Source organism: Elaeis guineensis, chromosome 10 (genome assembly GCF_000442705.2).
Source record: "Elaeis guineensis isolate ETL-2024a chromosome 10, EG11, whole genome shotgun sequence".
Taxonomy (NCBI): Eukaryota; Viridiplantae; Streptophyta; class Magnoliopsida; order Arecales; family Arecaceae; genus Elaeis; species Elaeis guineensis.
The window spans coordinates 21,420,377-21,447,723 of NC_026002.2; the positions used below are offsets into that span (position 1 = coordinate 21,420,377).

General features: G+C 38.0%; 2 protein-coding genes across 2 annotated transcripts; one reads left to right on the forward strand and one right to left on the reverse strand.

Annotated features, from left to right (window-relative positions):
• The first annotated feature begins 3,056 nt into the window (after positions 1-3,056).
• On the forward strand, positions 3,057-7,132 carry LOC105059961 (glycerol-3-phosphate acyltransferase RAM2). The gene is made up of 2 exons (XM_010943507.3): positions 3,057-3,722; positions 6,087-7,132. Exons 1-2 carry the CDS (start codon positions 3,057-3,059, stop codon positions 6,954-6,956), a joined length of 1,536 nt encoding a protein of 511 aa, XP_010941809.3. The 3' UTR covers positions 6,957-7,132.
• Positions 7,133-7,790: 658 nt separating this feature from the next.
• On the reverse strand, positions 7,791-25,762 carry LOC105059784 (translation initiation factor IF-2, chloroplastic). Its single transcript, XM_010943220.4, has 12 exons — positions 23,977-25,762; positions 23,831-23,863; positions 23,559-23,672; positions 23,217-23,366; positions 23,026-23,124; positions 22,867-22,929; positions 22,613-22,768; positions 22,383-22,448; positions 20,344-20,580; positions 19,902-20,177; positions 19,615-19,803; positions 7,791-8,278 (listed from the first exon to the last, which is right to left on the reverse strand). The coding sequence occupies exons 1-12, from the start codon at positions 25,459-25,461 to the stop codon at positions 8,117-8,119; spliced, it is 3,030 nt and encodes a 1,009-aa protein (XP_010941522.1). The 5' UTR covers positions 25,462-25,762; the 3' UTR covers positions 7,791-8,116.
• Positions 25,763-27,347: the final 1,585 nt, after the last annotated feature.

A 27,347-nucleotide genomic window follows, 5' to 3' on the forward strand; every position in this document is an offset into this window, starting at 1 on the left:
TGTACTTCATTCTTTCTGTTTTTGTGTAACTATCTTTTTCAAGTTTTTGTCATGGGACGGTAACGAGATAAGAGTAGAAAGAGAAGCCATATGCCTTTTGGGTGCAGATCCTTTGCCGTGCACGCGATGCACCGCATGATGTGGTGCATCGCACGCATCATCTATTGCACGATGATCGGTGCTTATGGCTGTGTGCAGCATGCATTGCATAGCCCACCGTGCGTGTGGACATGTGTGCTGTGCACAGCAGAAGATCCGTGCGCTATCTCTTTCTGGAGTCCAAGACAAGACTGTTTCCAGAAGGGATCTTTCTTCTATGGCCCACTCCTTTCTAAAAGTGGGCACTCATCTTGCACCCTACGGGTATATCCTAGAAGGTAAGGGCATAGGCTTGAATTGGAGAATGTTATTTTTTTTTTTTATCTTTCCAAAACCATGCTGCTCTCCTCTTTTTTTTTAATTTCTAAATCTGTCCTTTGTTTGTTACGATGGTGGAGGTAAATGTAGTGTTCGATCGGCGATTTCCTCTCTCAAACCTTTTCAGGATCGCCTCGATTGAACTGATGCAAAAATGGCATGATGGATCTAGTTCAACCGGTAAATTTTTTCATGCCAGAAAAGAAAGAGATGGTACATGCCTACCTTAACTCGCCATTTCCACCTAGATCTAAGCCTATGATTGAAATCTAGGTTGGCTTGACCTAGCTTGATCTCTATATCCGAACTATTTCTCTAGCTCGATCTATTCTCCTATGAAAATTGGATTTTTCTTGATCCAACTTAAGAGAGCACAATCAACTAGATTCTAACTTCAATTGACTAAAAGACAAATTTCATACGCTTAATATGTTTTTGGGTTAGGTTAATTTAATATTTTTACTCACCAAAACCTCATCCTTCCAAATCTGCTTAGTTACACATTAGCAACATAGTCCAGCTTAGGGATATAGAGCCCATATTTCGCATTACTGAATCTCTTCATGAGTAGGATAAAACTAGTTTGTCTTTTTTTCTCATACAAGCTATATCCTACAATTCAATCCCTCCTTATTCTAATATCCCTATGTAACCATTGAGCATAGTACTGTTAAATCTTTAGCCATATGGATCACAGCCCACAAGAATCCTTGATTTTGTTAAATATCTTTTTATAAACATTGTTTATGTATCTCCCTTTTAATTTGAAAATAATTAGTAACCATAATTATTTTATAGAATAATTATTTTCAAAACTTTCAAGCTACTATCTATTATCATGTCTCATATTTCTCAGTTTGCACCTCGAGCCGATCTCAAGTTATCTCAAGTCAACTCTAAGTCTAACTTGAGTCGATCCAAAGTTGTGCTGAATCAACTTGATTATACATGATAACTTTAATGGTTAGTTTTATAGAACTTACAGAAATATGCCAAAGCTCTCCAACGGCTAGTTTTGGGCTTTCAACGGGCAAAAAGCTATTTTTTGACTTTTTAAGAGTCTTAAATGTCAATTAAATTTATTACAAAAATAAGAAAAATAAAAAAGAAGATAACAAAGAGAAAATCTAAGATTTTTTGAGAGTTCATTTAAGAGAGTACAATCAATTCTCAACCATCAGTCTCTTAAGATTTAGGGTTCAAGAAGAAGAAAAGAGCTTTAATTGTCAAGCTTCCTCAGTGACTTCTTTATGTGCTTAAATAATTTTTTTTTTTCATTGGCTCTTTTAGGAGCTTTCTCAATGTTCATATTCTCTATTTTACATTCTACTGCGACAAGCTTTAAGTAGGATTGATACTCGGGAAAATGGCCTATCCAAGCCTTAAATTGAATTATATCTCTGTAAAAGCCTAAGAGAGGCTTTGGAAAGTAGTTTTGGTTAATTTCTATTGATAAAATTAACTAAATTTTAATTGTGAGCCTGAGAAAATAATCTTGCTATAATCCTAAAGAAATTATAATAGAATTTCTAAGAGTGTGTTTGGAGAGTGGATGTATATGTTGAATTTAGTATCAAATTATTATAAAAAAATTATATTTATGTATATTTTTATTGTTTTCATATTGCTCATCCTCGTATTTACACCCTACTTACGGACGCCTTCATGCCTCCATTGGTGATATGAAGACTTAATCCTGCATTGCTGAAGACGTGGAAAATGATGGGAGTCAATTAGCAGCTGCCAGACATATCACGGGCGGCAACATTTGGAAACTGTCCCTTTTTGAGTAAGGCTTTACTTATGATGAGGAGATTAAAGTGTGAATTTTACCGTGGCAGGTGGCCTAATTGGTGTGTTGCTCTCTCACAAGGAAGGTGTGAAGGCCTTACAACCTAACTTGGCTTGGCTTGGCTCGGTTCGGCTCAGCCTTTAATTAACGCCCACGGGCCAACCACTTTAAATTCTATACAGGATAGAAGAGAGAGACAGAGAGAGCGAATTCCTAGCAAGTCGATCGCAAGACATTCTGATCCGTGGTCCATTTTGTGCAGGACTCTGACTGTTTCATAAATAGGATTTACATGTTTTATTGTCACAATATCCATGATTTGTAATTTAGGTATGAAACCGATGTGATTAAAACCAGCTTTGCTTGTCTAACACCTGTTGATCATGCTGTCACTGGCTTCAGTTATTGCTCCTGCTCAAACTGGCTGCCTTTGCCCAATCAAAACCAGAAAACAACTCATGCATGCATGACTTTTAAAGAAACAAAGGGATGGAAGAGTGTAGTGATTCTTAAAAACCACCAGATCGAGGCTCAACAGGAACCACCTTAACAGAGAAGACATGCCATGGTTATTTCGTTCAAACTCAAATACCATATGTTTTAGACAAGCATTATATTGTCTAGGGGAATGAATGAGAAGGGAAACTCCATGGATAAACTGGTTATTTTTCTAATGCCTTCTTGGTTTCAGTCATTTAGACCACGTTTCCCAACGGTTTGCCTTGTTGTTCTTTATAATGTTAGATTACCGTCCGGTAGCCATGCAGGGGTGGCTTGGCTCAAGCCTTTTGTGAGGCATTTGGTAACTACTCGCAATAGGCATGCGTTCTGCCTCTATATAAAATATATGCCTGCAAAGCCAGTTACTATGACTCTATTCTCCAAACTCTCAAACACCTACATGCATATGTCTTCTCCCATGGCGACTGCTTCTCATGGAGGGGAAGAAAGGCGCAGCATTGCCTGCGAATTTGAGGGAGCCCTCCTTATCTCAAGGAGACTCTTTGCCTACTTCATGCTTACTGCTCTTGAAGCTGGTGGGCCCATCAGGGCTCTTACACTGCTCCTAATCTTCCCTCTCCTATGGTTGCTCGAGCTCGTCGGCCTTGAGAGGATGGCTCTTCAACTGATGATCTTTGTATCCACTGCTGGTCTTAGGGTTGATGATCTGAAGGCTGTGGCGAAGTCCACCCTGCCCAGATTTTATTTGGAAGACCTGAGGCAGAGAGCATATCAGGTTTTCTCGAGCTATGAGGGGAAGAAATATGTGGTTAGTTGTATCCCCAGGATCATGGTTGAGCCCTTCCTGAAGGAGTTCTTGGATGTGGATCATGTGATTGGCACCGAACTGAAGATGTTCAAAGATTGCTCTGCAGGCCTGGTGGCATCACCAGGAGTCATGGTAGGTGCCCGTCGACTTGATGCAGTTCTATCTATCACGGAGGATGCTGAGGTGATCAGTGTTGGATTGGACAGTGGGTTAAGAGATCAGACATTTATGTTGCTGTGCAGGGTACTCTCTCTCTCTCTCTCTCAATGTAAATTTCTTATTACGTAGCTTGAAGATTTTCTTCTGTTGAATTGGTGCATGGTCCATGCTCCATCACTCTACAAGAACATCCCTTCAGCCACAGATTTTGATGCACACGAATGATCAAAAGTTTATTTAACTCTATTAACAAGAAATCCAGGAGAAGTGGGTTGTGCAGCTCATTAAATTCGTAGATAAGTGGAGTCACCATGGAGAATTTGGAGCGGAGTCCACTGCAGTACTCAAAAAATATTAAAAATACTGTGCATATTTCAGAAACGTTCATCAAAAAATAAGTGATTATACGATATTTATCTAAACTATTCAAATATCTTTGAATTTTTTTTTTTTAATATTTTAATATAGTGTAAGCACACGGTCGCTCATCTTTTGATGAACGTCATCGAAGCTTGCACAGCATCCTATGGAACTTTTTAAGTCTCACAAAGAATTCATTTTCGAAAAATTTTAGTGGACATCGGAGTGTTTCTCATTATCTTTAGGTCTTTCTCAACAATGCATGATTGGTATCAGAAAGGTCTTAGACCAGCAGGTTGGTATTCCGTGGCTTAGAGTTTGAATACTCGTGCCACCTTATTTCTCAAATATTAAATTACATGCCTGGTGGCGAGTTTGCATGTTAATTGCCGACTTGTTGTCATGATTTTCATCCCTCCCAGAAATTGATTACACAATAAAATCATATGCACAACTATCCAAAAAAATAAAAAAAAATAATCATATACTATATATATATATATATATATATATATATATAGGCACGCCCTTGCACACAATACTAACTATTGGGATAAAATTTGTATAGTCATTTCGGTCTTGAAAAAAATTATGGTCGGACCATCATCATCTGTCACATGTCCCCCATCCCACAGATGACAAAGCAGAAGCAGAGAGAGGAAAAAAAAAGGAAGGAGAGGAGGGGGTTAGTGGCATCAGAGCCAGAAGAGGAGAGGGGCGGGGCCGCGGTGGGGGTCGAGTTGCGAACTGTAGGGGCCTGGGTGTAGGCGTCGGGAGGGGGAGGGCGGGGTGGTACGGACATCGGGGGGCTAGAGTGCAGGTGGTCGGGGCAGGGGTCCGAGAGGCAAGTGTCGGAATGAAGCCGCCGAAGAAAGGGGGAATAGGCGTGGAGAAGAAGAAATATTTTTTTTTTTATGGGTGGGGGACACATGCAGATGATGAGAGCTTGATCATAATTTTTTCATGATTAGATCGGCTATAAAAATTTTATTCTAACTATTGTTTAAGATTTTTTGATATTTTTTCTAGTAGGATTTCTAACCATGTTCCAATTAGGGTTTCTAACCATGTTCAAAGAAATCTTTTAATCGAAAAGTCGTGGCTTTATTGGATGACCAATTTGTTTTTACTCTAGGTATGAGTGAATATTTTGATATTTTATGTCATATATCGTGTAAGAAATATTCATCCTAAAAATTATTCATCCTCTTCTTGACCGAGATTGACCGCAGTACCACTCACCACCAAATTCACTGCACGAAGCTGGAAACGTTTTTCTCACACTACTCCTGCAATTTCCGTTTTGTGAGCCCTTAGTGGATGGAAACGAACCGCTTCTAGGCTTGCAAGTGGGTTGAACCCGGACCAGCCTGACCCTAATCCAGGCAAACTATCTTTTGGGCTACAAGATCTAGACTTGCGTCCACCTCATTACTTGATAGGTCTTGGTCAGATTAGGTCTCCCTAAAAGTTGATTTTGGCGAGTCTCATTTTAGTTAATGGTTGTTGGGTTCGGCATGGGTCTACCCGGTCTGATTGGGATGGATACAATTTCATAACATTGATCTATTTACAATCTAAGGTTCAGTAACAGTGAAAGGCACCCAATAATGGGCATAAAATAACATACCGATATTGAATCAGTATGAGTAGCGCATTGAGTCTTGATATACCAAACTGATCTATAAACTAGATGTACTGACATCATATGAATATGAGCCACAATACAAGTATAGGGTTCAATAACAAGACTGCGAATTTTCCTTGCATCTAACTATTTTGATGAGAGCAAACTCCTACTCCCAAATATCATTGTTAACAGACCAATGTACTCATTAGGTCAAGATTTAATATCATCGTTACCAGAATTATTGTCAGTATTATAAATAACCAGTACATACCTCTTGGATGACTTGTATGATATAATCAGCAAGTGCACTGAATATTTACATTGGTTTTTGATATATTATTTAAACTTTGATCTAGTAACATGAAATTAGAATTATTTATAAATAAAGTTGTCTAAATATTTAACCCGTCGCGCATCTACGGAGAAATTTATCTTTTCATCTGTCTGCAAATCATCAGGAACGCTGCCCGATTCCACCAGAAGAGAATTCCTCACCCTTGCGAAGAAAGGATTATCCTAAGCCATTGATCTTCCATGATGGTCGTCTTGTGGCTCATCCCACACCATTGGATTTCCTGGCTGTGATCCTCTGGCTGCCCCTTGGTGTTCTTTCGGCCTTTTCCCGGATCCTTGTGGGTATCCTACTACCATACAAGATGGGCCTAGTGGGCTCTGCAGTAACGGGCTTTCGCATTAGGGCCCAGTTTCCAAAAGCCCAACATGCTGTCAATACACCTACGTCTGTGGGTACACCAAATAGAAGGGGCACACTGTATGTCTGCAATCATCGAACACTCCTCGACCCTGTGATGATATCAACAGCTATCCAACGAAAGGTGACCGCTGTTACATATAGTTTAAGTAGATTCTCAGAGGTGATTTCTCCAATCCCAACCGTCCGATTGACCAGGGACCGCTTCAAGGATGGTGCAACAATGCGATCGCTGCTCAGTCATGGTGATCTGGCAGTCTGCCCAGAGGGGACCACCTGCCGGGAGCCATACCTCCTCCGATTCAGCCCATTGTTTGCCGAGATCACTGATAACATCATTCCGGTCGCCGTAACAGCTGAGGGCAGCATGTTCTATGGGACCACAGTCAGGGGGCACAAATGGTTGGATTCACTCTTCTTCCTAATGAATCCTAGGCCTTGCTATCAGTTGTGCTTCCTTGAAACTATAACAAGGGATCAAAGATCCAGCTATGAAATTGCAAATGGCATCCAACAGTTGATCGGGCAAGCAATCGGGTTCGAGTGCACCAATTTCACCCGAAAGGACAAATATCAGATGCTTGCCAGCCATGACGGTGCGGACACCAGGAGATGATGGTGTTCGTGTGCTGCGTTTGGTTAGAAAGCTGCATGATTGATCAGTCCTAAATAATTACTCCTAATAGTTTAGTAAGACCAGAAATTAAAGACATTTGTCAGCTAAAAATCCATTGTTGGGATTATTAATGTCGTCAATTTGTAATTGCAAAACCTCAGGCGACTCCACCTTCAAAAACTACCTGAAATGTTGCAGGCCAGTCTAGGGTCATTTACTTGCAGTAGTTCAGAGTAAGTAAATGCATTGATTAAAGACAATCTTATCTAAATGAAGTGGCTGCAATTGAATTTACTGTAATTCCAACTCAATGCTGCTTCCAGTTACTCAGCATTTCATTAACTAAATATAACATGCTCAAGTTCATTTCCAGGAACCCCATTGCAACAAAATATACCTAAAAGTGGTATACTATGCTCCTCATTGCTATTTTGGGCAGCTGCTACACACAAGAGATATTATTAGTTCAGTGGTACAGCCATGATAGGTAATCTTGAAACCAAAGGGGCAAGAAAGGAACGGGAAATAAAAAAGAGGGCAACATGTGTGGATCATAACAAGCATTACAAATAGTGTTAAAACTTAAAAAGTATTGTGTAAGTATAAAAACGGAAGAATTTATAAGTGTGGTATAAAAGTAGCAGCAAAAGTTTTACAAGCTCATGCATCTTGTTTAACAGAACATAGTGTCAGATCATGCCACGCTAGGTAGAATAAGATAATTTATTCTTTCAGTATAATTTGATGACCCAGCTGATAACCATCACACGATCACAATACAGACATGACTGATGTATCAAAGAAAATGTTTGAAAAAAAAATGGCAAATGCTAATGATAAAATTTTGACAACGATTTCATTATCATTGTGTCTTCCCGGTAATTGTGATCCAATCATCAAAATGTTAAACAAATGCCCCTTCTCCCAAAAATAGAAGGAAAAGCTGACAGCTGAAATTCTTTATGTACATTAGCATACAACATGGGCTGCAGCAGAGCCACACTTCCAAAAATAGAGTGGCAAACGCTATGCGAGCATAGCCATAAAAGGTATGTTACTTTGAAGCTGTGGATAGATTACGAACTTAAGAGTCCAACGCCACTCAGGTCTACCATGAAAAATGACTTGTTCCGCAGATGTTCTGCACCAGATAGCCTGTTTCACAACTCAACGCCTGCACCAACTAATGCAGCTGTCACCGAAGCTGATGCCTCTTCAAGTGTTCGTTGCTTCTTCACAGTATTAAAAGCCTCAATAACATCTCCAACTTCCCAATCATTGAAGCCATTCACACCAACACCACATTCTAGTCCAGCACCCACCTAGTGTAAGGGCCAAAAAATAGATAGCTAGGTAAAGATTGCTCGAAACAGACCCACAAGCTGATGTACAGAAATAATAGAAACAGCTCAGTAAAAATGCAATGCTATCTAGGAGTATTTATTGAAGGATGCCACATGAGAATGTAACAATGCCTGCTGATCAGAACAAAACAAACAAACAGTCTCATTGGCAAAATTGTTCATTTTCAAAGTACTTCTTGATCGCAGAACTGGCACATAGAGTTACTGCAGTGTTTATATGCATATAGGAATTAAATAACTATTATATGAAAAATGTAATTGAAATGAATAAAAAATCAGTGTAATCTAATGACTTGTGCGAGACATGGGCAGGGTATAGTACTAATAAAAAGTTTTTTCATTAATATCAGCATATATTAAAGCAAATATGATTGTTACATGATGTCATTAATTTCAGTATAATTTAGTAGTATTAATGAAAAGTTCTTTGTTTAATATGGCTTAATAAATTAATGAGCTTCTTGTTAATGATATTATCTTGTTATATTTTGATAAAAAAAAGTATTAAATAAGAGCTTTACTTATTATCCAAAATAAAGAGCTAACTATTACCCAAAATAAGGTTTGAGGGTACGATTTTTCTAACTTTTTTCAGATTGTTATTGAAATGCAATATAGTAGCGGAACAAATTATATTTAAAATATTATGCGGGTCTGTTAAAATCATCATGGTGTCATTACAACATTGTAACGATTGGTAGAAAAACATATTACTTTGACAAATAAGGAGTTGTATCAAATAAGAGCCCTATTCGTAACTTGTAAGTTGAACTTCATTAAGCATTAATATTGATTACTATCAGCATGTGAATATTGATTGCACATTAAGCCCATTGAGTATATCAAAAATCTATATCATAGTGCAGATATTACTATGAAAATTTAATACGGTATTTTCTTTCATATTAGTATCTTTTTTACCAATAATACTAATACTAATATTGTTAATATTGATACAGTAAAATAATATATTATTATAAAATAATAAGACTATGATCCAACCTGTTGCATTTAATGGATATTTAAATGCAATATAGCAGGGCCATTAGTGGTTCTACTTGCACTTTTAAGGAAGATCATTATCATAAAATTGTAATAAAAATAAATAAAATATCAGTGTAATCTAATAACCAAGGAAGATACAAGCAGGGTATAATACTGATGAAAAATATTTTTCATCAATATTAGCATACATTAAGCAAATATGATTTTTAATAATGTCATAAATTTATATACTAATTTACTAGTACTAATGAAAAGTTTCTTATTTAATACAATTTAATTAGCTAATGAACTTCTTATTAATTATATTATATTGTTATACTTTGATAAAAAATGTATTAAATAAAATCCCAACTTATTATCTAAATAAATAACTATGTTAATAATGTTACATGGCAAATGGAGAGCTCTGTAAACAAAGCCTCCATTTTGTCTATATATTACACATTAGATGCATGATTGATAGACAGACGGTCCGCACCTGAGCCCTAAAAGCTTGCCCTTCAAGAGGTCTAAGGTTCAAATCCTAGGCAGTGCTCATAATGATAAATATAGCTCTTCAAGTTCTCTTGGAGTATGTAGTTTTAGTATGTGCCTTGCCCAAGCCAACTATCCCTTTACTTGCAAGCTACACGATCTCATAGTTACACCTGAAGTTTTGACATGTCATACTTAACAAGAAAACATAACCTCTGCTTGGCATATATACAGGTCCTAGAAGTTTCATTATCTCTTTACCCTAATCTATCTCACTATTTACCCTTTCTATCCTCATCTAAGCCACCTAGCACATCCATCAATTCCCTCAATTTCCTCAAGTAAAAACCCATTGAAATTGGACTGCAACAATGAGCTATATGTCATACCACCTAGGAAGCCTCTCTTTCCATTGATCTTATCCAACCATGCCAAACACATGCTAGAGACAAAAAGTGAATTTCCGTTACTTTCCATTCTACTCACGAGATCATTAGGCAAGGTGGCTGATAAGTTTCTCCCTTGTATACACCAAGGTTTGCAATGTCTTATGTTTTCACATGGTTCAACACTAACAAGAACAAAGGCATGTTCCTTCCTGCCTTGGAGCAATAAATATGAACATGAAGATCAAATCTCTCTCTCTCTCTCTCTCTCTCTCTCTCTCTGTCTCGGTGCGTGCACCCTAGCTGATTGTCAGTTTAACAAACAATATCACAAGACTTGTTTGCATTCGGCTCTGATATGTCTTCAAATCACTTCTTTGCCAACAACTTCCATCAAGATCTCTTTTTGGTTTGTTCCTCAAACATCAATACAGAATGTAAATACCAAAAATTTGTAGCCATTCAGAAGTTCTCATATTTTGACTGACTTAAAAAGTTCATATTCAAAAATCAAACTACACCAAAGATGTACCTCCACTACATCCACCCTGCTCCTGACATACTTGAAATCTCCCGAATGCCTCCCAAAACTTATGCTCAGAAAAACTGGTAAACTGACAGCCATCAAAAAAAAAAAAAAAAATCTAGCAAGAGTTCCAATGGTTCTTGGTGATTTCTTAAGACTTCAAATGTATTTCCACTCTATCCACTTTCCACTGCTATTAAATAACAAAATGCATAATAGAACATAGGCAGCAAAGGCAGCTGTGAATCTTATCATCATTTGATACTACACCCTAAACTCCAAATATGACCCTAGTAAATTTGCCATACATGAGCCCCATATCATTTTGGTAAACTCTCATACTCAAGAAATGTTTTGAATCATCCCTAGTGAAACAAACTAGGACCTCTCCCAAAAGGCTAGCCAAAAATTATTATTTAGATTCCTTGGTCCTGTCTAAGTACCCAAGATCTTCTCACTGCCCAACCAATGTGAGACTAAGCACATATCCATAAAAGTCCTCACCTCCTCTCATTAAAGCACCAGCATTCGCTCTAGGCTAAGAGTCTAAATCCAACCAATTCAAATTACAAACACCACAATTGGCCCATGATCACCCCAAAAAAGACTCATGCTGCAGTGTCCTATAGTTACACTTGGGTCGTGGGCCGGTTCTGCTCTAATACCATCTGTACTAACCCAGGATCCCATCTAAGAAGCTAGATAGAAGTTATTATTTAGGTTTTTTAGTCCTATATAAATATTCAAGATCTTTTCAATGCACAATTAATGTGGCATCAAATGCACACCTACACAACTCCTCACATTTGGTCTATTCCGCCATTAAATCTTATGCCACATTAAAGATGTATGACTATTCTATTTCTTTTATGTGTGTTTACAGTTTAAACACAGCTATCAATTTGCCCAAAGACCATCACTTGAATCTTATCAATTCATCAGGAATATGATCACCTTTATATGAACAATTGATTTAACAATCATATTATAAAAATGGCCTCTTAATTTTTAAATGTGTATGAAACCCATTTTGCTTATGACTAATCCAACCAGAGAGAGTACAAATCTCTTCCTTCAAGCTGCTCTACTCGAATCTCTCACATGAGCAAAAGAAGTAGATAAAACAAATTTCATAGCAAACTTGAAAGTAGGGTTTTACCTTATTTACTTTCTTCAAAACCAATGTAATAGAAGACCTCTATTTATACTAGTGAGGTCAACTATTCCAAAATTGGGTTGAATTCCTCCTCTAGCTGAGGACAAATTTCCTAACAATAAAAAATACAAAAATTATTGAAATTGGTCAGAAGCTAAATCTCAAGTCTGGCATTAACTTTGCCTTCTATTGCTGTTATAGCCCCAAAAAAAAAAAAAAAGAAAAAACAGAGTAAAACCGGGAAGAAGACTCCCGGTAGGAGTCTTCTTCTCCGACGAAACCCAGGCAAAATCGGACTCCTAGGACCCCTCGGAGTCCTAGGATCCTCTATAAGAAGACCCCCTCCCCCTTGAGACCGAAGATCGACCTCCTCCCTCTCTCTTTCTCTCCGTTTTTCTCAATCGAAGCCGCGGATATCGTTCGGATTCTCGCCGTGATTGCTCGCCGGCGAGGTCACCGGAGGTCAAGGTAAGTTTCCCTCTTCTTCCCCTCTTTCTTCTCCTTCCTCCCCGTGCATTTGTGCGCGGCTGCCGGCGACGAAAGTCGCCGATTTCCGGTCGAGAAAGGGACCTCTGTTTTGGTCTCCTTTCCGTGAACTTTTCCGGCGCCGGCGATCAAAATTGACCGCCGGCCACGCTCCTCCGTGATCGGGGGAGTGGCCCCCGTCGGCCGCCGGCCTCCGCCACGGCGGCCGTGGCCCGAATGGCCGGTCAAGGCCGAGGGAACGCCGGTCCCCTGTTCCGGCACGGGAAGAACCAAGAAAAAAGAAGAAAAGAAGAAAAGAAAAAGAAGAAAAGAAGAAAAAGAAGAAAAGAAAAAGAAGAAAAAAAAAGAAAAGAGAAAGAAAGAAAAAGAGAAAAAGAAAAGGAAAGAAAAAAAAAAAGAAAAAAAAGAAGAAAAAGAAAAGAAGAAAAAGAAAAGAAAAGAAAAGAAAAAATAATAATAATAATAAATATATATATATATATATTTATATATATATATATGTATGAACAAATAAATAAATAAATAAATAAATAAATAAATAAATAAATAAATTGAAATTGATGAGAGAGAGAGTTTCTCTCTCTTCTCTCAGTCTGAACCCTGACTTTCTCTCTCTGGAATTGGACTTTCTCTCTCTACTTTCTCTCTCTAAAATTTTCTCTCTCTAGCTTATTTTTCTCTCTCTTGATGGATTTCTTTCTCTAAAGTTATCCTTCTAGGATTAGCATAGGGGAAGGCTTCATCTGATGATTCTGATCGAGTTTAGAGACGAGTCTGATTTTAAGCGAGATTTTAATTTTGGGATTTGTTAGATTTAATTTTGAATTAAATTAATGTAAAAATATAATTTTGGATAATAGGTGCAGAAGAATCTACTAAAAGTTAGTCAATCTATTCATTCAATGCTCCGTGAAAGGTAAGTAATGAATCATCTTCTCGAGATATTCCATATTTATTCTGAAAATAAATAATTATTCTCTGAAATTATGCATGATTTATGAAATTATGTTTTGAAAGAAAAGTACTTTCGAAATGTTATGGTATATCGATTTATGCACATATTTAGTGAAAGATTATGATATATATTGTGGTACAAAGTGTTTTGATACAGATCGAATTTATGCTCTCAGCCTAACTATGTTTCAGTGGGCCCCGCCAATGGGGATTATACGTTGGTACTCAGTGGACCCTGCCAGTGGGGGTTGTGCGCTGGTGTTTGTGGACTCTGCCAGTGGGGGTTGTGCGCTGGTATTTGTGAACCCTGCCAGTGGGGGTTGTGCGCTGGTATTATGTGGACCCCACCAATGGGGGTTAAACGTTGGTTATAGTCAAGGCTGTTGAGTTACGAGTGTTTTGAATCGAATCGGATTTATGATTGTATTATATGTGAATATTTGAAAATATTTGGTTTGTATTAAATCAGCATGAAATATGCTCTTATGTTTATTTGCAGCATTATTCTTGAAAATTATATAATATCTGAAATATCTGGTAGAGATACTTGTTACTTACTGGGCTGTCTAGCTCATTACCTTTCTTTCTATTTTTCAGATTCAGATAATTAATTTCGAACGTGGGAAGAAATATTGGGACAGAGCTTTTAGAGGCGAGATTTAGCGTTGTCAACTTCAATTGAACTTAGATCTATTGTTTTATTTTTAGCAAAAAATTTTATTGGATGTAAGACATTTGATTTAATTACTTGAATTACAGTTGAATAATAATTACTTGAATTTATTCCGCTGTGATGCATTGATATCGTGATGAGATGCCTTGTATGCTTATGGAGAGAGTTCTTCATGAGTATGCGGCGGTTGCCGCGACCCTCGATTCACAATCTCGGATCGGGGGCGTGACAATTAATATGGTATCAGAGCATAAGTGGATAAGTTATGACACATAGAATTTGACATAATATGAGTGTAGATGGGTAAACATTAGGAATATTGGGACGTTAGAATATGAGCATCATAATAAACCCATCCTAACAAATAGATAAATGAATCTAATAAGGTTTTACCACTACAAGGTTACCATGCCTCCCCGTAGAATGACAAGAACAAGAGTTTATCTATTTGAAACAAAAGGGTATGAGTGTGACTGAATATGAAGCAAAATTTACAGAGTTAGCAAAAATTTGTTCCGAGATTAGTGGATGGTGAGGAAGAACGTGTTCACAAGTTTGAGATGGGACTGAGAACTGAGATTCGAAAACAAGTGGTTCCATATGAATTGACAACTTATGCAGATGTGGTAAACAAAGCACTGATAATTGAAAGAGAAGTCAATGAAGAACGCATGGAAAGGGAAAGAAAGCAAAGAAAGAGAGCAAGATCAAATGATACACAAGGGCAGAATAATAAAAACATCAAAAGATCAGATAAAGGAACAGTAGACAATAAGACTCAACAGATTGATGGTGAGCCGTGCTCAAGATGTGGCAAAAATCATGCAGACAAGGATTGCTATTGGAATACAGGTGCTTGTTTCAAATGTGGTCAGATGGATCATAAAATCGCTAGCTGCCCGCTAAATACCGAAAATCAAGCTGGCAAAAGAACTCATGAAGGACAACATAAGGGTGGCGAACAGATTTCTAAAACTCAGGAAAGAGTTTATGCGCTTACTCAACAGAATCCACAGGCTTCCAATACAATGGTGACAGGTATGAAAAATTTTGAAGACGAAATTTCTTTTTAGGGGAGAAGAATGTTATAGCCCAAAAAAAAAAAAAAAAAACAGAGTAAAACCGGAAAGAAGACTCCTGGTGGGAGTCTTCTTCTCCGGCGAAACCCAGGCAAAATCGGACTCCTAGGACCCCTCGGAGTCCTAGGATCCTCTATAAGAAGACCCCCTCCCCCTTGAGACCGAAGATCGGCCTCCTCCCTCTCTCTTTCTCTCCGTTTTTCTCAATCGAAGCCGCGGATATTGTTCGGATTCTCGCCGTGATTGCTCGCCGGCGAGGTCACCGGAGGTCAAGGTAAGTTTCCCTCTTCTTCCCCTCTTTCTTCTCCTTCCTCCCCGTGCATTTGTGCGCGGCTGCCGGCGACGAAAGTCGCCGATTTCCGGTCGAGAAAGGGACCTCTGTTTTGGTCTCCTTTCCGTGAACTTTTCCGGCACCGGCGATCAAAATTGACCGCCGGCCACACTCCTCCGTGATCGGGGGAGTGGCCCCCGTCGGCCGCCGGCCTCCGCCACGGCGGCCGTGGCCCGAACGGCCGGTCAAGGTCGAGGGAACGCCGGTCCCCTGTTCCGGCACGGGAAGAACCAAGAAAAAAGAAGAAAAGAAGAAAAAGAAGAAAAGAAAAAGAAGAAAAGAAGAAAAAGAAGAAAAGAAAAAGAAGAAAAAAAAAAGAAAAGAGAAAGAAGGAAAAGAGAAAAAGAAAAGGAAAGAAAAAAAAAAGAAAAAAAAAGAAGAAAAAGAAAAGAAGAAAAAGAAAAGAAAAGAAAAGAAAAGAAAATAATAATAATAATAAAAAATATATATATATATATATGTATGAACAAATAAATAAATAAATAAATAAAAAAAATTGAAATTGATGAGAGAGAGAGTTTCTCTCTCTTCTCTCAGTCTAAACCCTGACTTTCTCTCTCTGGAATTGAACTTTCTCTCTCTAGAATTTTCTCTCTCTAGCTTGTTTTTCTCTCTCTTGATGGATTTCTCTCTCTAAAGTTATCCTTCTAGGATTAGCATAGGGGAAGGCTTCATCTGATGATTCTGATCGAGTTTAGAGACGAGTCTGATTTTAAGCGAGATTTTAATTTTGGAATTTGTTAGATTTAATTTTGAATTAAATTAATGTAAAAATATAATTTTGGATAATAGGCGCGGAAGAATCTACTAAAAGTTAGTCGATCTATTCGTTCAGTGCTCCGTGAAAGGTAAGTAATGAATCATCTTCTCGAGATATTCCATATTTATTCTGAAAATAAATAATTATTCTCTGAAATTATGCATGATTTATGAAATTATGTTTTGAAAGAAAAGTGCTTTCGAAATGTTATGGTATATCGATTTATGCACATATTTAGTGAAAGATTATGATATATATTGTGGTATAAAGTGTTTTGATACAGATCGAATTTATGCTCTCAGCCTAACTATGTTTCAGTGGGCTCCGCCAATGGGGATTATACGTTGGTACTCAGTGGACCCTGCCAGTGGGGGTTGTGCGCTGGTGTTTGTGGACCCTGCCAGTGGGGGTTGTGCGCTGGTATTATGTGGACCCCGCCAATGGGGGTTAAACGTTGGTCATAGTCAAGGCTGTTGAGTTACGAGTGTTTTGAATCGAATCGGATTTATGATTGTATTATATGTGAATATTTAAAAATATTTGGTTTGTATTAAATCAGCATGAAATATACTCTTATGTTTATTTGCAGCATTATTCTTGAAAATTATATAATATCTGAAATATCTGGTAGAGATACTTGTTACTTACTGGGCTGTCTAGCTCATTACCTTTCTTTCTATTTTTCAGATTCAGATAATTAATTTCGAACGTGGGAAGAAATATTGGGACAGAGCTTTTAGAGGCGAGATTTAGCGTTATCAACTTCAATTGAACTTAGATCTATTGTTTTATTTTTAGCAAAAAATTTTATTGGATGTAAGACATTTGATTTAATTACTTGAATTACAGTTGAATAATAATTACTTGAATTTATTCCGCTGTGATGCATTGATATCGTGATGAGATGCCTTGCATGCTTATGGAGAGAGTTCTTCATGAGTATGCGGCGGTTGCCGCGACCCTCGATTCACAATCTCGGATCGGGGGCGTGACAATTGCACTACCCAATTCAACATGGATTATGAATTATACTTCGGTCAATATTTACTATAAATAATAGGTCAAGGTTGATTTAGTATCTTAGATCCCTAAACAGCTCCAAACTAGGGTTATTTTGAGCTTCAACGAGCTTATCGCCAGGGGTTGCAATCCAGTTGGGCCAACCACACAGGATATAGGATAGATCAAAAATCTATCAACCCGAGCCCAACTTGTTTATTAAATGGGTTAAGAATCCAGACCCGAGCTCAAACATTTTATTAAATGGATAACCTAACCTAACTCAACCTACAATGGACAGTGTTGCGGGAGGGCACCTTCAATCCTATATTGGTTGTGACTCAAAGGGGACCCTGGCTTATATGGAATGGGACCTTCTCTCCCCTGTGAGACGTTTTTTAAAGGACAAAATAATGAGGCTCAAAATGGCCAAGGCCTCCTAAAGCCAGAGCCCACTAAAGTCTAAAGACGGCCAGAGCCTAAGCGGACAATACCTTACGCATGCAGGAGCGAAGAGCAGCCATCCGACCCTTGACCACAATAGAATGGTGTTAGAGAAAGGGTTCCGACCTCTGCACACAGAGTCCCCATTGACTGGAGGGGCTACTGTTCTGGAAGGAGGGCACTTTTAATCCCACATCGGTTGTGAGTTAAAGAAAATTCTGACTTATATGGAATGAGACCTTCTCTCCCCTATGAGATGCTTTTTAGAGAGTAAAACTGTGAGGTTCAAAATGACCAAGGCTCACTGAAGCCTAAAGATAGCCAGAGCTGAAGCGGACAATATCTCACACATGTGGGAGCAGATGCCGACTCAGCCATCAGAGCCATTCGACCCTTGACCACAATAGACTAAATCAAATAGTTAAATAGGTAATATTCCCATCCCTACATAATGATGGGTTGACATGTCATGTATCTTGAAATGTTATCCAACTTTAAAAAAAAGAAAAAAAAAAGCTGAAAATAGATACCAAATGTTAAAGTTATGCCCTCTAAAAGTTTTATGTTGTGAACATCGTGTAAACTAGCAAGAACTGATGGAGATTGATTTCTCTATGTTTTGCTATTATTTTTCTTTATGTATTAACATGCATTTTTCAAAATATCCATGATAGTTACATGAGCAAGTTTCTTGTTTCCACAATCAAGGACTTCCCATGATCATAATTTCTCATTTCTCATTTTTATATTATTTCTCACATTGGTTTTCCCTTTATGGCCACTATAAGAATAGTATACTTAGAATCATGGATGATGTAGCCTATTATCACCTCAGATATTCTGTTCAGGACACATGTATTCTAGTGGCAGCTCTATATCATCACATAGCCCTGCAATATTGGAAGCTTATAAATTGATTAAGGATAGGAGACTTCCTACTTGTCTAGGAAAAACATCACACAACAATAAATTTTTTTAGTGTCATAAAACATACCTAAGCACCATAGATTTAGCAAAGGGTTCTTAAATTATGATTCATTCAACTAACAAGAATTCTATGACTAGAAGAGCATGTCAAAGGATCTCTGGCCTACATGTCCAACTCATGCCACCTAATGACGAGAGGGTAACGATTTTATACTAACAAAGCCACAAGTGATAATTAATGAAAATTATTCAGAGAACATGAATGTTGTATCTTCAGCTTCTCAAGGACCTTTCTAGTTTATCTGGTTTTCTGTACTAATGCTTTGCAACTTTACTCATCCAAGGACTATCCATGAAATGATTCATTCTTGGGTCAAGACTTGATGTGCAAATGAAGCAACATTATTTATAAGAAATCTTGTTGCATTCATGTTAAATGCTGTTTTCTTTTTCTAAATAAAGCACAGAAAATAAGGAATCCCAAGAACAATGGTCAATTTGGAAACTAAATAAACATCAGATAAGGGGTTCAATAACGGCTATCCTTTGTCAAGGAGGCAACTTTTGGCACTCCAATATTGTGGCTACCTATTCTGATTGACATAGCCATATGCACCATTAGCCAGGATAAAGGCTATTTCCTAGATATCATGGAATATTGGTATCAACAGGTTATACCAATCTTTTTCCACCCAAGTTCATACTTCATCGTAACCCATCATATCCCTAGAACAACCAATTTCTCTTTGGATTTCTAGGATAGCTATAGTTTTCCATTTTTCTAATTCAACAATAAATTGAGCCTTAATAGACTAAAGTTCTTCAAAAAAATATTGATGATCATCATTTCAAATTCAAAAGACAGCCTTACTATTTATTTTCTTCCCCTAAATCATAAATTATACAGCAAACACATGATTCTCGCCAACTTATAATATATGAGCTCATTGTTGATAAAGAGATTATAATTCTGAAAGTTATAAATGTTATAGGTACTTCAACAATCATTGAAAGCATGATTTCAATTAAGAACTTTTTAAGATATACCAATTATACCTCAAGATGTAATCCATATATGTGATGTAGAAACATACCTCTTTCACCTCTTCTTTCACTCGTCTCAAAGAATCAATATTTCCAATGTGAATTGTCTTCCCATTTCGAACAATCCGAACACCACAATCTTGCACCACCTTCCCCTCGGTGACCATACATCCAGCCACACGTCCACTGCCACTGCTAAATGAGGCTCGAACATCTGCTGACCCTATAGGAACTCGTTCCTGCATCATATATCCAAAGTGAACAACATTAATGCCCATCTATATAGACTCCAGTGCATCAGAAAGGAAGTCCAATCCAATTATAGCATTGTTTCTACCTCGACAGGCTCTAAAAGTCCTTCCATTGCATTCCGCATGTCACCAATAAAATCATAGATGACCCTATAAAGACGAATTTCAACATGCTTTTTCTCTGCATAGCTCTTAACTGAACCCGGTGCTTTCACATTGAAACCAAATATAATGGCCTCAGTGGCAACAGCCAGATCAACATCACTGGTAGTCACATCACCCGGTGCTTGGAGGAGGAACTTCAGAGCAACATTATCCTGCGGGAGCACTTGAAGAGCATGTCTGATGGCTTCAATTGAACCCTATGATTAATGGAAGTGCTATCAAGTCAGTTGGAAAAAAACATATATGTGATCATCGCAGGAATGCTGAACCATATGTCAATTTGGCTTCAAATACATGGACAATGAAGAAATATATTATGATGAATAAGCACTGCAAGGCATGATGCATGCTCACAAAGCATACCTGAACATCGACCTTCAGGATGATGTTTAGCTGATGCATATCTAGTCCAGACTGTTTTCCAGCCGAAACTGCAGAAGCAATTGACGAGAGAGTGACCTTTCCCTCCCCAGCCTTTGCAGATATTCGTGCAACCCTTAGTGATTCTGCACATGCATTTGCCCTTTCACGTGCAATATCAAGGGAGTCAAGAACCTCAAATTCATCACCAGCAATAGGAACACTGCTCAGGCCAATTACCTGCAGAATATAATAGGGAACAAAAAATATAAAAAAGAATGTTAGAGCAATTGAGAACAGAAAACAAGATAATTATAAAATCGAAAGTGTTAAGGTAAAAACTCTTGAAAAAAAATAAAGCACAAATCACATAATCCAAATAATTTCAGCACATTCTTTTTTCGGATCATCAATCTTTCCATCACCCAAAAAAATTTGAAAGCTCACTCACCAAAAAGGTCCCATCTGTTTAATCATCTACTTATCCAAGTCGTATGTTTTACAATAACTAATCTCTGCCAGTATCCATCACCTGAAGAATATTTGAAAACTCATGCATCAAAACAATTCCATCTGCTTAATCACCTACTTAAATGTTACAGAGTAACATGTTTTATAATAACGGATCTCTGGCGGACATGCATTCACTACTTGTGGAAGGAAAAAATGTTGATACAAGTCATTTGCAGGGGAAGACTTTTCTTTCCTCGAGAGCTGATAGTTTGATAAAACAACTAACTACCTGTGTACCTTCAGGATTAAGCTTCTGATTTTCCGAGTAAGACTAATTACTCAATCAACATTTTTTAAGATTCATTTGATGATAATGAAGAATCAAGAGGGAAATACACATTCATTTGGTGCTTCTTGGTCTGTGGAAGACACAGTTAGCTGATAGCAAAAAACCAAGACTCCCATGCCAAAAAAAGATGGAGACTCAAGTGTGAAAACCAGTGCAACCTATGCTGCATGAAATCCTCGAATCATCAGTCTGTGAAATGAATAGTTTCCTTTACAAAAATGCAATCATACTGAAAGATTCAATTTTAATAATCCATAAGTTTGGACAATTTGTCTTTGACAATCGACACTATATACGGCGAAACTATAATGAGTAATGATGCTAACAACAAGGTACCACATAGGCATGAGAAATCTGCAAGGATGGAAACTTCTGTTATATAAATTATAAACCATCACTTAATATCTATCAATTTTAGAAAAATATGACAATCAAGATATAGAACTTATTTTTTTAATTCTTCTGTTCTTTAGTTATTTTAAAGGTCTATCATGTGCAATAGTTCTTATCCATGTCAAATTTAAACACTAGAAAGTTAGAACTGCATCAGTATAACATAGTACACGAAACATCACAAATTCTGATGAAAGAAAACTACTCTGCCAATTATCTACCAGCAATAAATGCTACCAAACCTAGAGATGAAAGAATCTTCTTGTAATTTGTTTTTCCCTTTTAGTGAGGAAGCAGAGAGGATTTTAACCATTCAATTTACTAAAGCATAACTGAATTCCTCAGCGGAATTAATCCACAATTTTATGTTGAATAATAGTTTGACATGAAGAATTAAATGCCTGGAAATCATATGCAAGGGACTGACAAGCCTTACAGTGACCTTGACTGAAAAGGGGGAATATATTACAATTTATATTTAAATAGTTCACTAATTGTTGGACTGATTTCACTTTGACATATAACAGGTGTAAATAACCTGCCAATCTCTCATGAAAATAGCACCAAAGCAGCAAGCCATACTATAATGTCGTGCCAAACAGGCTCTGTGCAAAGAAGGCTGCACATATGTCCTCTATATGCAATGCATTCTCCAGTTAAGTGTGCCAAAGAGAAGAAGACGTTTAGGATGCAAGAATCAAACCAAAACTAGATAGTTCCATCATGTTCATAAAGATGGTCAAACCAGACGACAATGAGATTTTCCGCATTTAAAGATTTTAAAAATCAATTGATGATGATCAAAAGAAGCATGCAAATGGTAGACTTGAGCAGAGAATAAATAAACCTGCACAGCAATAGATGGTCCAGCTTGGTCAACACGGCCTCCTCTATCATCAAACATAGCACGGACCTGCACATTCGAAAGAATTTATGCATGGGCAGTCAGGTCTATCAGTCAACACAGAAACAAGACCTACACAAACTGCAGAATTTTGAAATTATGTGGAATGTAGGACTGTAAGTTGCCATTTGCTTTTCTCTCAGAAGATGCAAGTGTTCATTCAGAAAGCTAACCTTTCCAAAGGCTTCACCACACACAACAACATCACCCTTTTTAAGGGTTCCATTCTGCACAATCAGTGTGGCAGTGGATCCCTTTGTTTTATCAAGACCTGCCTCAAGGACAGTGCCCTTTGCATTTCTATGAGGATTCGCCTTCAATTCTTGCAGCTTTACAACAAAGAAAAATCAATAAGGTCACATGATCATGAAGAAAGTCAAATTGCTAGAAGAAGCACATAAACAGAAACTGAGATAAATTCACATACCTCAGCAACAAGCATGACAGTTTCCAATAGTTCATCGATATTGACTCCTTTAAGAGCACTTATCTGATTTAGGTAATAACTAAAAATCAACTCTCACTAGTTTTCAAGCATCACAGAAAGATGATGATAATATTTATAAGACATCGTGAGGGAATCAACCTGAACCATTGGGATGTCACCACCCCACACTTCTGGCATAAGGCCAATAGAAGAAAGTTCTTGCATAACACGTTCTGGATTAGTTCCATCCTTATCTATCTGGGTACAAAAACTACCAGATGTGAAAAAAAAAATTGTGAAGACGTGGTACTGAACATGAAACATAATCCCCCAGAGATTAATTATCAAACCTTATTTATAGCTATTATAATAGGCACGCCAGCTGCCTTGGCATGAGCTATTGCCTCATTTGTTTGGGGGCGCACTCCATCATCAACAGCCACCACAATGATGGTAATGTCAGTCACCCTTGCTCCGCGTGCCCTCATAGCACCAAATGCCTGTAAAGATCCAGATTATTAATAATAAATCATATGTTGATGAAGATGTATAGGTGATGAAACTTTAAAATCTTAAGTTACATACTTCTACCTCACAAGTGTTGAAAACCAAACCAATATAAAACTTGTATGCAGACAGATGATATCAGCCAAAATTAAATGGGCCGGCACAGCAACTAAAATCACACATACCTCATGCCCTGGAGTATCAAGAAAGACACAGGGTTGAGGCTTTCCATCAACTGGGACAAGAACTTTGTACGCCCCAATACCTTGGGTTATTCCACCTGCCTCAGAGGCTACCACCTGTATATACCAATGATCAGACCTTATCATTTCAACAAAACCATAGAAACAGAAACATGGAAAATGATGTACAAATTTTACGCTTTGCAATATATGCGTGGGAAACTACATGTAAACTAAGTTAGAAACATGCTACCAAGGAAAGATTTAGGAATTACCTTGCTCTTACGAATATAGTCCAACAGTGTTGTCTGCCAATGCAAAATACAACAAACAAAATTTATAACAAAGTTAGATACTGAGACTTAATCCTGCCTTAAATAAAAACAAGTAAAAGAAACCAATACTGCTCAGAAGATAATACCTTTCCATGATCAACATGACCCATTATTGTAATAACTGGAGGCCTATTTTCCAACATGTCCAAATCCTCCTCATCAAGCATTTCTTTTTTCTTTGCCATCTCTTCCACTCTTACCGGATCTATTTCTATTACTTCCACATCATATTCCTTGCATATCATCTTGACCATGTCTTTATCCAGAGTATGCACGGTATCAGGCTTTACTCCTTTGGAGTATAAATACCCAAGGATATCTGCTTCACTGACTGCTAAGTTATAAGCCAGGTCCTCAGTCAACATGCCCTCTTCACCCACCTCAAGAATCTCTACTTTAACAGGTGCTGCAGCTTTAGCTGCCTCAAGTCTTGCAGCCTTCCGACTTGCCTTACGCCATTTCCTACCTTTCCTCACCTCTGTTACACCAGCAATAGGCACATCAAGTTCTGAAGCATCCTCATCAGGTATCCCACCATCATCCACCAGACGCCGACGCAAACCCCCAGCTGCACTTGATTTCTTGCGACGATCTTCTTTGGCCTTTGATGAAAGAGGTCCTTTCACAGGTTTTGCAGGGGATAGTAATGCTTCCGCTGCAATGGGATCCACAACTACCTTCTTGGAAGCAAACTTATCTATGAGAATTGGTTTGCGGTCTTTTATGTTAGCAGGTTTCTTTACCACAGGGGATTCAGGAGGTGTAGGTGGAGCGACAGCAGGCTTCACTTGTAGCTTTGGAACAGCCTGGGGTGGTGAAGGCACTTGAGGTCGCAAAGGTGCAACTGGAAGAGCTCCTGATTTCTTCGCCTCCGTCACTAAAGAAGGACCTTTCTGCTCTTTCCTTTCCTCTTTCTCAACCCTTGGAAGTTCTTTAACCACCTTCTGCACATTTGCCACAGGGCTCCCCTTTCGCCACACACTCTTCAATGTCTTTGACTTCCTAGTCCATGAAGTTGTGCTCCCTGGTCTACTACGTCTAGAGCTGCCATTAGACTTATTATTGCCCCTAAACTCGTTCCCACCCAAGCTGCCTGGCTTCACTATCTCAAGATTTTCTGCCTTCTCCAAGACCTCCCCAAGTGACTCTATCACTTTCTCTCTGTCTTCCTCTGTGATCCCTGGCCTCTTATCGCGACCAACTTTGTCTGGAGACCACAATGCTGAGTTCACAGGATCGGCAGGCCCATTCGGCTGGGCCTTCAATGCAGGCTTGGGAGAAGGCTTGAGGACAAGATCAGCATCATCTTCTCTGCTACCACTACTACCCCTAAAAGTGGATTCTGGAGAAACTGGAATTCCCTTCTCCTCAATCAAGTCGGTGGTGACCAGACAACTGCAGACTCGGCCAGGCGCACGAGACCACCGCCGCGCACTGCCAACCCCACCGAAACTCACCCTAGAAATGATATGAATTCTCCTAACGGCCGCGGGCAAGGGAGAGACCTCGAAGACGGCTAATGGGTTGGGCCTCACGCTTCCCAGAGTGGCAAAGGAAGATGGAGAAGACATTGCTTCACCCTTAAAGCCACATACAAAACACTAAGAGCTCAGGGCAATAGGCCCCCGAAATTCGCATAAAAATCGAATCTTTTTTATCACAGTTCGATCCCGGATTGCAGATAAAACACCCCCAAATTAGAAATCTGACGAAAAGAATAGATTTCTCGACAAATTGTGATCGACAAGGAGGGGTTTTGAATCCTTCGAAACCCTAATTCACTGCCCCGAGAGGAAAGAAGTCCTGAATTTGATCAAGTTCAACTGAGAATTGGCGACTAACAAGAGCAGCGGACGAGAGAGCATACCTTCGAATTGGTGATGATTGGCTTTTTTTTTTTTTTTTTCGGGTGCTTTGGTTTTGTTAAAAGAAGAAAAAGACTACTGGTGGCGAAGGACTTGTCTCGGTGGTATCAAACAAGGTACGTGTGGTTTCTTCCACAATTTGTATGCGATAAGGTTTTTGATAGCAGGAGAGCCACTCAAGGTGTGGAATTCATCCATTCGGCTGTTGGAGGGCTGGCTTTTGCGGGTTCTCACCCACCCTTTGCGGCAGACCTGTGTCACACCAGTCCTTTTGTTGCTGCAGTGCTGAAGTAGTAGATTTTAAATTTATGACTGCGAAATTGCTGAAGTACAATGATCCTCCGGTCACGAAGGTAGAATTGATTTAATCTAAATTACATGATACCGCAGCAGCAATTATAACAATCGGTTGACTTGTGTGCATGCCGCATGTTTCTGCAGGTCTCCGAGCTGCTATGGATGGACCCGGTGATGGTCTAGAAATTAAAAAAAATTAAAAAAATATGTACTCATTAAAAATTTTTCAGTAAAAAATTCTTCGATGTTTGAGTTAGTCGAATCTTAAGAATAATGGAAGAATAAAAATTAAAGAGAAAAAAATATATATATTTTTTTTTCTAACGAAACTTATCTGAGGATTTCTTTGCCCCTTGATATGGGGAAAAAAATTTTGCCTCGATTGAAGCCGATGTGCAGGTAACTCAATCCGATCCAACCCTAATCCCAACCGATCTGAGGATCTTCATGACCGACCCTAGCTGATATTTCAGGAAGATATCATATTTGATGTTATTGCCCAATTTATACTAGTTGGAAAAATCTTAGAATCCCAGTACACTCATCTTATTTATAAGAACATATTTTTATGTAATGAAATGAAGTCTTTCTCTCTTTTGTGTCAATTACATATTTTTTATGTCTTATTTTTTTTGAATAATGACTAAAAAGGGGATGAATTATATCAGAAGAGAAATATAAGATGAACACATGAAAAATAGGATAAATAATTAAAAAATATGAGGAATATAAGACTATATGGGTCATAAGAATGGAACCATATGTTTCATTCTCATGAAGTATGTCTAAACATAATAATGTATTATTACTCTAATACATTAGTTTGCTCTAATATATTCTAATATGCTCTGATATATTTTGATATATTTGATTTGATATACTTTGATACACTCTGATACATTGAATCAGACAATTAATTCTACCATGATAAATTAACTCTAATACAATTTTCATATATTATAACTTGATATAAAATGTTCAAAATCTTTAGCTCTGATATTTTAACAAACACACCATTAAAATTAGTATATCACTAAGCCTCGATCTAAATTTTATAATTTTCTTTGCACTGAAATATCATTGGAGTTATCACGATCAAATATGCTCAATACATACTTTATTTTGGTATAAATACATTATGGATGTGTACTTAAAGTTTTATCATCATAAAAAAGGAAGAGATTATTGATCTAAAGATTGATTTTGATGAATATAAAATATTTGAGTATGTATTATGATACTAATAAGTTGATAAAATTTTTGTATAGATGGTTTTAGAAAGCTAGAATCATTCT

Bases quoted from the DNA above. Each gene is read 5' to 3' on its own strand.
- LOC105059961 (XM_010943507.3), top strand. From the start codon at position 3,057: ATGCCTGCAAAGCCAGTTACTATGACTCTATTCTCCAAACTCTCAAAC. The intron at 3,723-6,086 runs GTACTCTCTCTC...GCAAATCATCAG, and splicing joins CATTTATGTTGCTGTGCAGG to GAACGCTGCCCGATTCCACC.
- LOC105059784 (XM_010943220.4), bottom strand. From the start codon at position 25,461: ATGTCTTCTCCATCTTCCTTTGCCACTCTGGGAAGCGTGAGGCCCAAC. The intron at 22,930-23,025 runs GTTGATTCCCTC...TACCTAAATCAG, and splicing joins GTGACATCCCAATGGTTCAG to ATAAGTGCTCTTAAAGGAGT. The intron at 20,178-20,343 runs GTATGCTTTGTG...CATTAATCATAG, and splicing joins TCCTGAAGGTCGATGTTCAG to GGTTCAATTGAAGCCATCAG.